Source organism: Lactuca serriola, chromosome 7, assembly GCF_051521515.1.
Source record: "Lactuca serriola cultivar US96UC23 chromosome 7, Lser_US96UC23_V15, whole genome shotgun sequence".
Taxonomy (NCBI): Eukaryota; Viridiplantae; Streptophyta; class Magnoliopsida; order Asterales; family Asteraceae; genus Lactuca; species Lactuca serriola.
In genome coordinates, this window is record NC_136414.1 from 88,594,246 (window position 1) to 88,608,751 (window position 14,506).

Below are 14,506 nucleotides of genomic sequence, written 5' to 3' on the forward strand. Positions count from 1 at the left end.
GAAGGATAGATCGATGCGAATTTGTAATGATTATACCGAGCTGAATAAGGTAACTTTTAATGCCCGTGTTTTGGGGCTAAGCATTAGTAGATGGTGTAATAGTCTAGGTCAAGTATTGTAACTCTTTAGAAGTAATAAAGAGGAATTATTTGAGTATTATGTGGATTTATGTGCTTTATACTTAATTATAAAGGTAAAATAAATAAAGATTAAAAATAAGCATCAAAATTAAAGTATGTGATAAACTTTATATCTTTACATAAAGTTGTAGTGGTTGAGACAAGGATTCTGGATATATAAACAACACCGAAATTCGAGTTATAATGAAGAAGTTATGACTCGTCGAAGTTTCGTGATAGAACCGACACGGCACCGGGAAGACGTAAATAGTGAATTTATGATAGAATACTATTTAGCCTTAGATCTAAACAAAATTTTTAGTATACATTAAACCGAGAACATAAAAAAAAAAAAAGAACGCCCAAATCTGACTTCGAATGAGGAAGTTATGAATTTTCTAAGATTTGGCATATCAATGCACGACCTGAAACTCGAATTTTAGTTCGAGCGGTTTTTGGCCTACGCGACCTAAATAGGAGTTGAAGATCTCATTAATAGGAACTCAACGATAAAATACAGACGAAAACGGAGTCCGTTTGTAGAAGTTATGAATTTTATGCGGACATTTAACAATATAATGTCCTCATACTGTTAAATTTAAGATCGGCCAAGATTTAGCCGATGGATTCTAAATGAAAGTGGTAAATCTTGTTTTTACCTATGTGTGGATATAAATACCGTTGAAAATGGAGCTCGTATGCGAGAGTTATGATTTTTCTAAGTCGAGAGGGTGCTGTGCGAGTTTGGGTGACATGGCGCGATCACAACCGTTGCTTTCACCCCAAGAAAAGCCATCAGATGATGACACATGGCACTGACTCGGTAAGTTAGCGACCCAGCTCGGCGAGTCTAGCTGCCTGGCAGCCTATAAATAGAGGTGTCGGGTTCCCTCATTCTTCACACCATCCCAACTTCACTTTCACTCTTTATACTCTCTCTCTCTCTCTCTCTCTCTCGCTAGCCTCCCTTAAGCCCCTTAAATTCTAGGTAAATCCCCCTAGCACCCGAAGGAAGCCCCAAGGCTCCTAGAGTCCCGAGCAAAGAGCCTTTCGGCTCTGGAAAGCTACTCTAGTGAAGCCTGGTTTTGCGAAAAACCCGCAATAAGTGAGCTACGCCTACCCTATCATTAGTATATCTTATGTTTTAATATAGTAATGTTATTAGGACCTTATAATAAGTATTTGGGCTATTATTATGAGTTATATAAGTGTCATTATAATATCTTTTAACCACTCGTGGTATGGGGAATCTGGTTTAAAGGGCCGCATAGGGTTGTTGGATTTCAGAAGTGCTATATGCCAAAATGGTCCTGCCCTCCGGTGTTTTATGCTTGGCCCCTGTTTCTATATAGTGGTTGAGAAATATTGTTTCGTGCTTATATAAATGTAATAATAGCAAGACTATTAATTAGTCTTGTTGAATATTAGTCTAAACTCTAGTGGTAATGATACTAGGTTTTGTCAAAGGAAAATTGTGTTAAGAGTAACGAAGTGTTGTCCGAGTGCCGAGACACCACCTTTTCAAGTGAGTGCATAGTTACTTTCATCTTACACATAGATATGAAGTATTTAATATAAAATACGTGCTATGTGTGTATATTGTCTGAATACTTGCTGTTTATGCTGATGAAAGATTTTTATACATGTTTTAAATGATTTAAATTGTACATGTATTTTATATCTACATAATTGTTGCGGTAAAACATGGGTAGATGTAATAGACGATGTGTGATAAAATGATGAGAGTCCTCGATGTTGTTGTTGTTGATTCTGTCATCTAGCTGAGAATGGATGACGACCACGAACTCCTCTAGACAGTCCAGTGGAACGCTAGCAGGCTCGCAGCCTGTAGGTATTTGTAAACGATGTGTTCACCGGTGTACTCCATCCCTCTCATGGTTGCCTTTAGGACATTTATTGCTGAGGAACCCCCTTAGTAGTAGTGTCCATCCCGATGTTGATCATTAGTCTACGTCCCTTATGATAAGTGTTTTAGGGACGTAATGTGAGGATAACAGGAATGGGTAATCGGGTTATTGTTGGTTTATGAAATTAATAAACTTATTTATTGTGGGCTGAAAACCCTATGTGCTCACCAGGCTCCCAAGCCTGACCCACTCAGTTTCTTGTATTATAGGTAGTGTCGCATGAGCATAGATATGATGTTTGGGATGAGATATTACGGATATAGGCTTGTAGATATGAATAAATGTAGTAAGGCTTATATTGTACTGTTTATGCTTTTGATCTGTATCGAACATGACATCCCGAGGTTTTTAATGAAATACATTTCTACGAAAATGCTTTGATAAATCTTTATCATATTTTATTTTGGGAACAAATTCTGCAACACTTTTATTTAAAATGTTACTCTGATTTTTAAACAAAGCATAAAAAAATCGGTCTTTTCTAGCCGTGAAAATGGGGATGTCACATAACTATCAAGAACAAGTATCCACTACCTCGCATAGACGACCTGTTTTATCAACTTCAGGATGTTAGCTATTTCTCGAAGATTGATTTAAGATATGGCTATCATCAGTTGAAAGAACATGAGCATGATGTACCAAAGATTTCCTTGCGTACTCGTTATGGGCATTTCGAATTCCATGCCATGCCATTCGGTTTGACAAATGCTCCTGTTGTATTCATGGATATGATGAATTGGGTATGTCGTCTAATGCTCGATAAATCTGTCATTGTATTCATTGATGATACTCTAATTTATTCCAAGTCTGAAGCTGATCATGCCATTCATATTCGTGAAATATTAAAACTTCTTCGAAAGGAGAAAATATATGCTAAATTCTCAAAATGTGAATTTTGGCTTCGCCAAATTCAATTTATCGGCCATGTGATTTCTGGTGACGGTATATCAGTAGATCCTACCAAAATTCAAGCCATTCAAAATTGGGAAGCACCCCGTAATGATTCTGAAATTCACAATTTCATGGGTCTCACAGGGTGTTACCGGAGATTCAATAAAGATTTTTCACGTATAGTTGTACCTATCACAAGTCATACACGAAAGGAAGCAAAGTTTGAATGGGGTGAAACCCAAGAAAAGGCTTTCTTAACTTTAAAATATCTTTTGACTCATGCTCCTATATTATGACTCCCAGAAGGTGATAGTGATTTTTCCGTGTATAGCGATGCTTCAAGGTTGTGACCCGGTTGTGTGTTGATGCAGTATGATAGAGTAATAACATAAGCCTCAAGACACTGAAAGATTATGAAAAGAATTATCCCACCCGCGACCTCGAACTCGCTGCAGTAGTATTTGCCTTAAAACTTTGGAGGCATTATCTTTTTGGTACAAAATGCCAATTGTTTACCAACCACAAAAGTCTCAAGTATATATTCAGTCAGCAAACTTTGAATATGAGACAACAACGAGCTATGGATCTAATCAAAGACTATGACTGTGAAATCATGTATCATCATGGAAAAGACAATATAGTTGTTGATGCACTTAGCAAAAAAGTTTATCATAATAGTGTGTGTTATGTTATTACTCACACTATAGTAAAGTTCTCTATTCTTGATGAACTAGAAAAATGGAAAGTAGAGGCCTTAAAGCTAGAAAATGTGAAGAAGGAAGGGACGGTACATTATGTTGATATTTTACTTGATGATCCACGTGGACTGAAAGTATTTAAGAATCGGCTATGGATTCCAGAGATTGGTGGATTAAGACAGAAGATTTTAGATGAAGCCCATAAGTCTAAGTTGTCAATACATCATGGTAAAAGTAAAATGTACTATGATGTTCGGGCTGATTATTTGTGGTCTGTATTAAAGAGAGACATTGGAAGATACGTGTAGGAAGGCTTAGTGTGCTTACAAGTCAAAGCAGAACACCAAAAACTATACGGGAGTCCAAAAGGTATTAATGTCCCCATGTGGAAATGGGAGGAGCTGTCCATGGATTTTATTACCAAATTGCCAAAGACTGCGAGACAAAATGATAACATTTGGGTAATTGTTGACCGACTGACTAAGAGTACACATTTTCTTGCCATGTGTAAAACAGCTCCAATGGAGAAATACGCAGAAGAATACTTGGATGAAATTGTTGCAATACATGGTGTGCCACTAAATATTATTTCTGATTGTGATACTCGCTTCACTTCCCATTTTTGGGAAAGTATGCAACATGAATTAGGATCTCGGTTGCTCTCAGCACAGTTTATCATCCCCAGACAGATGATCAGACAGAGAGAACAATCCAAACAATGGAAGATATGATTCGTGCATGTGTCTTGGAATTTGGTGGTAACTGGGGCAAGCACTTACCTCTTGTCGAATTTTCATATAATAACAGTTACCACACTTCAATCAAAATGCCACCATATGAAGCATTATATGGTCGTAAACACCGTACCCCATTATGTTGGAGTGATGTAGGACAGAAAATCCTTGGTGGCCCTGAAATGATTCAAGACACCACTGACAAGATTCAGATTGTATGAGAAAGAATGAAAGCAGCCCAGGATCGACAAAAGTCCTATGCAGAAAAGAGGAGACGACCCATAGAATTCCAGGTGGGTGATTTCGTAATGGTGAAAGTATTCCCATGGAAAGGAATTATGCGATTTGGGAAGAAAGGAAAATTGATTCCTATATTTGTTGGTCCTTTCAAAATCATCCAGAGAATTGGTAAGCAAACATACCATTTGGAATTGCTTGAAAATCTGGAAAATATTCATGATGTATTTCATGTGAGTTATCTGCGTAAATGTTTGAGCATATATGATGAAAGGGTTCCATTATCCGAGGTGAAACTAGATGATAAATTAAGATATGTAGAAGAGCCTGAAGAGATTATAAACGAGAAAAATGGTTGAATTGCGTAATAAATAAGTGGAGTTGGTGCGTGTCAAGTGCAAACACCATCAAGGCCCAAATTATACTTGGGAAAATAAGAATGAGATAAGAGCGAAATATCCCCATTCGTTTAAATTGTTGTGATTTTGGGGACGAAATCCTTAAAAGGATGAGGTATTTGTAACATACTCGTTAATAACCTTGATTAGTTATCATGTCTTGCAAGCTTGTTAGCTTAAAATTAAATATTATTAAATATTATATGATTTTGAGTGTTGAGTTCTAACAAGATAGTTTTATAAGATTTGAAGTAAAACTATGTTTAGAATCAATCGGAATGTATTGAAAGTGATGGGAAGTCTTATGAGATTCCGATCAAAAGTCAACTATCGAAATTAATGAAAATATAACATTTAAATTTGAAATAAGTAAAACTAATGTTATTGAAAGTTGTAAATTATCTTTTTAAAAACGTTTAAGCGAAAACCTCACCAAAATTCGAGTTATAACGAAGAAGTTATGACTTATCAAAGTTTCACGACAGAACTAGCACGATGCTATATGACGTAAAAAGTAAGTTTACGATAAACTATTTTTTTTAGCTTTAGCGATCTAAATGAAAGTCGCAGTATTCGTTAAACCAAAAACTTTCATAAAAAGGACGTCCAAATCTGACTTTGTATGAGAAAGTTATGATTTTTCTAAGATTCGGCATAGTAGTGTATAGCTCAAAATTCGAATTATAGATCGAGCAATTTTTAGCTGACACAACCTAAACAAGAATCAAAAGTCTCTTCAATAGTAGTTCAATGGTAAAAAGACAGACGGAAATGGACGTCAGATGAAGAAGTTATGAATTTTTAACAGACTTTTCCTGTCCCGGCCTGTTAAAAATATAATATTAAAAATGAAGTCAAAATTAGCCGACGGAGTCTAAACGAAAGTTGTAGAGTATAATTTCACATACGCGTGGATATAAAGAACGTTAAAACCGGAGCCTGTATGCGAAACATATGAATTTATGAAGTTTCAAACACAAACTTTGAGGTGGTCGTACGCCTATCGTACTCGAGTTACTCCCCGCGTACTCGAACAAGGTCCGAAATCAACCACGTCACCTCTATCTTCATATGGGGGACACCTATGTCGTACGATTGACACATTGATCACACGAAGCTCCTACGTCCAACGTAAAACATCATATGCCAGTACGCCTTGCATACGCGAAACATCCAACGTAACCTGAGGCTTCATCCACTACAAAAGGGGTGTGAGACCTCCCATATTTGTTTAGAAATCTTTACAATTTTACACCCTCTCATTTCTTCTAAGCTATCCTAACACCCCCGAAGCCTAGAGAATAACCCTAACACCCGAAGCAAGCCCCGGAGCCCCCGAAGACCCCGAGAAAATAATTTTTTCAGTTGAAACTCTGCCCGCACAAAGCCCAATTTTCAACAAAAACTCTTGGTTTCGTTAATGAAAGTCATTTTTAGAAATGAAGTGCTACCCAAATTATCATTTTATCATTCGGTTATTCACGGTGAGTTCAATATAGGGACAATTGTATGTTATGTGTTATATGTGCAATCTACTTTCCAGTGTTATTTTGGTTTTATACCGTTGATCATGTAGAGCATGTGTCGTATCACTTTTGGTATTGGATTTGACACTTTAGCCATGTAGAGCATGTCTCGTATTATCCTGGTATTGGACTTATGCCTTTGGCCATGTAGAGCATGTCTCGTATCACTTCTGGTATTGGCTCTGTGCCTTTGGCCATGTATAGCATGACTTGTATCACTTCTGGTATTGGCATAGGGCTAGGTAGGGCTGAAAGCATGTATATTCTAGCAAAATGATGATCCGAAATTGTATTTTCTATACCACTTGGGCTGATGTTTTATAATGTATATCCTCTTGAAATTGTTGTATGTCATTGATGGTAAATCTTTGAATCATATCATTGGTAGATATGGAAAGCCTGTCATATGATATACATATGCCTTTGTTGTTCTTTATCTCTCTTTGCTTCTGTCATATTGTTGTATATATGGCATAGCGTTATATTGTATCTATTGTTGAATTCACTAAACGTTGCCCGCTTATCGCTCTCAGTGTTTAACTATTGCAGGTGATAAACATCCAGTATAGTTATGTACTGTTGGAAGATTTAGAATAGTTAATACTATTACTTTTGTACTTAGTGTTCATATATGTATATGAAATATAAATTCCTGGGTAGTTATGTAATATATAAAACATTGTGATAATCTTAATAGTTGGTTTGTATCCATGCTTTTTGGTTTTTAGACCATCAATGTAAATTATATGATTAATATGCATGTAGCATGTTTGGAGTAATATGGTAAAGTTTAGAGAAGAGGTTCTCTCAAGTTGGGTTATGGTTGCAAATTTTAGGCCATCATAAGGAAAAAAAAGGTTTTGAAGCAGAGCTGCAAGTGCTTGGATAGATAAAAATGAAGTACCATTGTGCTCTTGGATAGTGCTTTTGTTCTTTTGCATTATAGTGTATTAAAGATAATAAATGATGTTTCTCATTACAAATAAAATATATAATTAGTATTTTTCTCTATCAACTGTGGTTTCCATGTGTTTAAACCTAATGAAAATATAGTGCTATTTTATGTGTATCCCACTTTTGTTTATTTTCTTTTTGGTCAGAAGAGTATTTTAAATGTGCCTAACAAGTATTAATATTTATCTTAACTATTTATATATATATATATATATATATATATATATATATATATATATATATATATATATATATATATATAATTAATGAGATTAGAATATAATATGATTGGTAAAAAATAAATCTCTTTTTTTCATGGCATCATCTCATTTTTTTGTTGGCCAATGGTTATTTGTTTTATAAAACAAGCTTGACAAATCGAATAATGAACGATTCAAAATCTCTCATTTCTTTGCTTTTTTTTTCGGTCGTAAAAAGTCTTTCATGTTACATAATAAATACCAAACAGAAATCAAGAAACATTACCCTTGTGCTCTTGGATAATACTTTTGTTTTTTAACATTTTTGTGTGTCAATGATAATAAAGGATGTGTCTCACTACAATTTAAAATTGTAATTAGTATTTTTATTTATTAATTGCAGTTTGTACGTGTTTAAACCTAGTGAAAGTATACAACTATTTTATGGGTATCCCACTTTTGTTTATTTCATATTTTTGGTCAGAATAGTATTTTAAAATTTTCCTAATAAGTATTAATATTTATCTTAATTATTTTATATATTTATTAATTGAGATTAGAATAGAATATGATTGGTCAAAAATAAATTTCTTTTTTTCTTGGAAGCAGCTCATTTATTTGTTGGCCAATGGTTATTTGTTAATTAATACAAGCATGAGAAATCGAATAAGAAACGACTCAAAATCTCCCCTTTCTTTGCTTTTTTTTTTTCAGTCGTCAAAAGCCTTTCAAGTCACACAAGGAATATCAAACAAGAATCAAGAAACAATGCCCTCGAGTCCGTAGAATCTATTATTTATTGGATACTCATAAACAGGGTTGAGATTTTCCAAACTCTAATTACTTAATTACTCGGATTCCAAGTATATCTTTATACACTTCTATGTTCTTACTTTTCAAAGACATTAAGACTTCAAGTGCATTAATGATATCAAACAACAATTATTGGATTATGGGTATTGCAGTTAATGGTTTGAAATTTTGGTTGAAATTGTGAATTTATTGGTGGGTTAACGACTATCAGACATCCAATAATCAATTTGACAAAATGTTTGAAAGTTTGGTTGAAATTATGAATTTATTCTGTAGGTTAATGACTATAAAACATTTTTTCAAGTCAAATGTTGTAATCGGACGTTCCAAAAAAAATTAAACATTTTACTTTTCAAAGTGGAAATCCCAATTGAATGCCATTAAGTAAAATAGAAATATCATCAAAAAAAACTACATTATGTTAGAATGTTCCGAACATGTTGGTATTAATTGTTCCGGTCGTCAAATAAGTCAAACATTAACCTCATGTTGATGCTATAAAATAAAATATAATATGTCATTTGTTTTTTTTTCATCAATGAACCCCACTAATGTATTGTCTACAAAAAAATAATAATAAACTCTAGAAAAAATCACAATACACTTGAAAGTAAGATTTTATAATAAACAAATCAATGACTTTGACTGTAAATTGCTCCAAGTACATTGTGTACAAAACATAAACAACTTTGTAAACAAAAGTACAAATCATGGGGTTGATTATTGATAATGATTTGTCTATTATGAGTTTTATTTTTTACTTCAACCATGTACAAGGAAAAACACATTTGATGATCTTTATGGACAATGTATGTATTGTTGAGTAAGGAATACATTTTGCTACTTATCTAAATAATTTTAATAAATACATTAGAAACAACATTCATCTGGCAAAAAATAAAACCGAATCATTTTTTTAAATCTGTCAAACCAATCAACGGACGGGTATAACACTAGTTATGTGTGTTATCAGGTGAATGAAGATGAATGAAATGGGGATTACCCGATTAAGAAGTCTCAGCGATGGTGGGTTAATGAAAACAAGGTTAAGTTTAATCATGAGTCAACTTTTTATTTTATCAAGATGATGCATATAATAAGGATAAATATTCAAGTCTTTATTTTCAATTCTAACGATGGGTGATATAAGAGGTTGTAAATTAATGTTTATAATCAAGAATTTTTTGAAAATCAATATACTAGATAAATATGTTTTTGTTTCTATATTAACGAGATAATATAAGTTTTAAATGGTTTATGTAACATTTTTAGTTTTGGTAAGCATCAAATGATGGTTGATTTGGGATATGAAAGGAGTATAAAAAAAATTCAAACAAAGGGCCCAACCAGGTTCGAACCGGTGACCTCTTGATCTGTAGTCAAATGCTCTACCACTGAGCTATGAACCCATTTTGATGGTTATATGAAGCATAGATTTATATTAATATTCAATATTTGAAAAAAAATAAGACAGAAAGATTTTGATAGATCAAGCTGGAGTGCTTTGAAAATGATTTTCATAAAAACTGTTACTTATTTGACATGTTATTAACCTACATAAAAAATTGTGACAAACCTTAAAAGAAATGACCATCTAAATACCATTTATTTCAAACCGGTTATGTTAATTTTTTTCCCATTATGATGGTGTTTCAACAATTATTTAGTTAGTTGAACATATCTCCCGACCGATGGTTGATAACTAACAAGTAGAGAGATATCCCATATTACAGATAGAATTATGTTTTTTTTTATAGAAATGACATAACTAAAAGGATAATACATATAAATCGTCTCGAAATATCGTGAAAACTAGTTGATGTAACAATTATTGGGAAATATTGAGATATGTACTGCTGTAACAAACTAACAATATTTAACTTGAATTTATGTTCCTAAATTACTTGATGTGTCAGATACATTTTTGTTTTCCTATAGGTGTGCTTCATATGGATTGTCATATGTTGGGGGAAGGGTGGAGAATAGATGGGTTAATTGGGTTCCTATCAAGTTTAACATTCTTTTATGGTGTATCAGACTAAGGAGCATTCTGACACAGGAAAGATAGTTGACTAATGATATGGTCATATATAAGTATATATTTTAGGTCATTATCTTGATATATTTGAATAAAATGTTATATTTTAAGATATATGATACTTAATATGCCTTGGAATCTTAAAAAATAGTTAAAATCAGAATTGGGATGCAAAATGAGGAGAAAGGAGCTGAAAGGGAAGAAAAGTTGGCAAAACCGAACAAGCAATACTTGATAAATTATAATTGGGCTGATAGACCTATCTTCAATGTTTTGGCTATATTTAGTAACTCCTAACTCCTATTAAGTTGATTCAAGATGCTTTGAAAACAAGACAAATTTTCAATCGACTTTCATGTTCATGCCAAAATACGAATTCTAGTTCTCACTATAGTGATCATGATTATGATGACATGTGCGGACTTTAAAAGATCTGGTGAATTATTCAAACATCAAGAACACAAGGAGTAAATAATCACATTTAAGCTCAAATAGAATACTAAGAGTACGAGTGGGTATTGTTCTTTCTATCACTAAACTAAGTCTCAAATGGGTCTTACAAGTTCTTACATAACATAGGAGCCACTCACTTCCTATTTATAGAAAAGGCTAAACCCATTACACATTACAAAAGGGTAAGCCACATCCAAGGAGAACTTTGTACCCTAATATTCTCCCCCACAAAGTTAGGATTGGATGTCCCAACTTCAGTTTCCAAACAAACTTGCACAATCAAGACTAATTCCCCTCGAAGTAACACCGGTCTTTAAATCCGCAAATGAATACCCGAGAAGTTTTGAATACCCATATCTACATTCTTCCCTGATTTATAATCAACAAGTGATTATAAAACCCACAAAGGATGAGAAGCGCTCAAGGAATAAACTTGACGAATCTCCTCCTCTATGTATGCCAAAAATGAAACCATGAAAATTTTGCACGAAAAACAATCACAAAAAGCCAAGAAAAATTTCCAAATTTTGTGATATTTTTTGACTTTTGTGTGAGAGTTGCAAGAATTTCAGAAATCTAGGTAAAAACTGTCAATTTTGTAATTATACAGGAACCGTTGTGCCAAAAAAGCTTCCAATGAGAAATTTTACCCCATATATGAAATTTGGCGTAGAGTGACAATTCGCATAAGCTTCAAGGATTGAATTCGAAAAATATTCCCATTTCTCATAATTATACCCCAATGTCGACATTGGGTAAATTTTGTTAAAGTGCTGAAATGTCAGGGGATTCGAAAAAAAATTCTGCATTGTTCATAGAAAATTATCCCATTTAAAAAGTGGGTATTTTCTTCTAATTCGTTCGACAATTTTCAATTTCGACTCTATGAACACTAACCATCTAAGTCAATTTCAACATCAGTCTGATTCCAAGAGATATCGTTCGACTTTCAAGGGACACAAACCAATTACGACTCCAGTCAAAATCGAAATCGTTTCTATCAAGAACCCGATTTTGACTTTCGACATCGACTCCATATTCTGCAAGCTCAAGGTGTTCGACTCCTAACCCAAACAACGATTGTTCGACCCTTAAACACGAATCCAATTTCGATTCGAACTCAACATCCAATACTAGTTTGAATACAATTCCATTCAAACAACTCGAATACAAGTCTTCAACGATTTGATAGCATCTTCTCAAACAAGAAATCAATATTTGATTACATACATTTGATCTCCAACCATTCAATCCACATCAAAGTCATTCCGAGACGAGATCCAGATCAGTTACGAGTTTAAATTCTGATTTCAGTTGAACCTCCTTCAATCTTGATTTTTCATGTTCTTTTGCATTGCCTTTAGCCTTTAACAATCGATTCCGAATACGAGACTTTGGAAATTTGATAATTACAAATCAAATAATCATACAATCAATTTGGAATTTGAAACCACTTCAAGCAACACTTCGAATCCAATATTCAGGTCAAATGTTTCTCGAAATCGCATCAAATCAAAGATATAATTTCCCGATACACGAATGAAGTAAAACGAATTGCATAGATCGAAATTTAAACTAGGATTACTTGCTATCTGATCAGAATTGTGAAGCAATATAGTGATTCAACTTTCGTTAAAAAAACGAGATTAATCTGATCGTCGTGAATGAATGATCAAAACGAGAAACAATTTGATTCTCTTTTGTACTCAATAAAACATATATGTGAATCGAGTGAATGTTAGATGAATAGTAGGTTTTGGGTTATTTGATTGTATCAAATAAATTTGGGCTTTAGATTGAATTTGATGAACCGTAAACATATCAACAATATTGTGGACATGGAATTGAATCAAAACATGTTGGATTGGGCTAGATCAATTGAAATAAAATAAAAAATATTAGATCAACAATTTGTTTGAAAAAGATTATATCTGATGAATCAAAATGATCGAATATGAAAAACGATATACACGATTAAAAAAATGATTGAATTCGGGTTTCGAGAAGAACCTCGATCGTTTATCTTCGATAATAAAATTGACAGTGGAAGAGATGAATCAAGGAGTTCATCAATTGTTTTTATATATCATAAAAGTTACAGGGGAATGACCTTTTATACGTGACCCAAACAAAGATAACAAACCTAACTCACTTCAAGGAAAAGATAATTATCATCCATGTAAAAGATAAATACTACAAAGATTCCTAGATAAATACTAAACGGTATAAAATAAGTTCCATTACTCCCCCTCAAGTTGGAGCATGTAGGTTACGAATGCCCAACTTGACAGCCAAGGCTTGAAGTCTTTCAGATCCAAGTGGTTTAGTAAGAAGGTCTGCCAACTGATTTGTTGTATGAATGGCAACTGGTTCAATCTCTTTAGACTCGACTCTTTCTCGAACAAAGTAGCAATCCATTTCCACATGTTTGGTACGCTCATGGAAAACTGGATTATGAGCAATGTGGCGAGCTGACTGATTGTCACAGAAAAGCTTGGTAGGTGAAGGAACAGGAAAGCCAAGCTCAGACCACAACCATCGCATCCACAACACTTCACTAACTGTGGTGGCCATAGCTCGGTACTCAGCCTCTGCAGACGAACGAGATACCACAGACTGTTTCTTTGACTTCCAAGAAACAGGAGCGCCGCCCAGTAACAATAAATAACCCGTTCTTGACCTCCTCGAGAACGGACATCCCAGCCAGTCCGAATCACTATAAGCCATGATATCATTTCCCTCATCTTTAGATAGAAGAATTCCCTGCCCCAACGTAAACTTTAGATAACGTAGCACACGCATGGCAGCATCCCAATGACTTTGTCGTGGGTCAGAAACAAATTGACTGAGTATGCTCACTGAATAAGAAAGGTCTGGGCGAGTAGCTTGTAAATAAAGTAATCGTCCAACCAAACGCCTATACCTGCCTACATCCACACATTCTTCTTCATCACCTTTATCTAATTTTAAATGTTGTTCCATAGGGAACCGGCTAGGACGACAACCAAGTAAACCTGCATCCTCAAGAATATCGATAGAATACTTGCGTTGACTTAGGACAAGACCTTCTTTTGTTCGAGCCACTTCGATGCCGAGAAAGTATTTAAGATCTCCAAGATCTTTAATACTAAACTGTTCATCAAGATATCGTGTCGTTTCTTCAATTTTTGTACTATCATTGCCCACAACAATGACATCATCAACATAGATCAAAGCTACAACAAAAATAGTTCCACTTTTGAAAGTGAACAACGAAGGATCCGCATGAGATGGAGCGAAACCAAGAATTTGTAAAGCAGCGGTAAACTTGTAGAACCAATTTCTAGAGGCTTGTTTGAGTCCATATATGGACTTTTTGAGTCTGCAAACTCGGTTGTCATTTTTCTGTCCGAACCCTTGAGGCATTTTCATATAAACCTCTTCCTCAAGGTCTCCGTGTAGAAAGGCATTATTCACATCTAGCTGATTAATTATCCAATCATTCTTGATGGCAATTGTTAAAAGGACACGTATTGTA

General features: G+C 34.2%; 1 protein-coding gene and 1 non-coding gene across 2 annotated transcripts; one reads left to right on the forward strand and one right to left on the reverse strand.

Annotated features, from left to right (window-relative positions):
* Nucleotides 1-3,500: 3,500 nt before the first annotated feature.
* On the forward strand, nucleotides 3,501-3,944 carry LOC145064197 (uncharacterized). Its single transcript, XM_079011687.1, has one exon. The coding sequence runs from the start codon at nucleotides 3,501-3,503 to the stop codon at nucleotides 3,942-3,944; it is 444 nt and encodes a 147-aa protein (XP_078867813.1).
* A 5,891-nt stretch (nucleotides 3,945-9,835) lies between these two features.
* Nucleotides 9,836-9,907, reverse strand: TRNAC-ACA (transfer RNA cysteine (anticodon ACA)). The gene has a single exon. It is a non-coding gene; the product is annotated as a tRNA-Cys (tRNA).
* Between the last annotated feature and the right edge of the window lie 4,599 nt (nucleotides 9,908-14,506).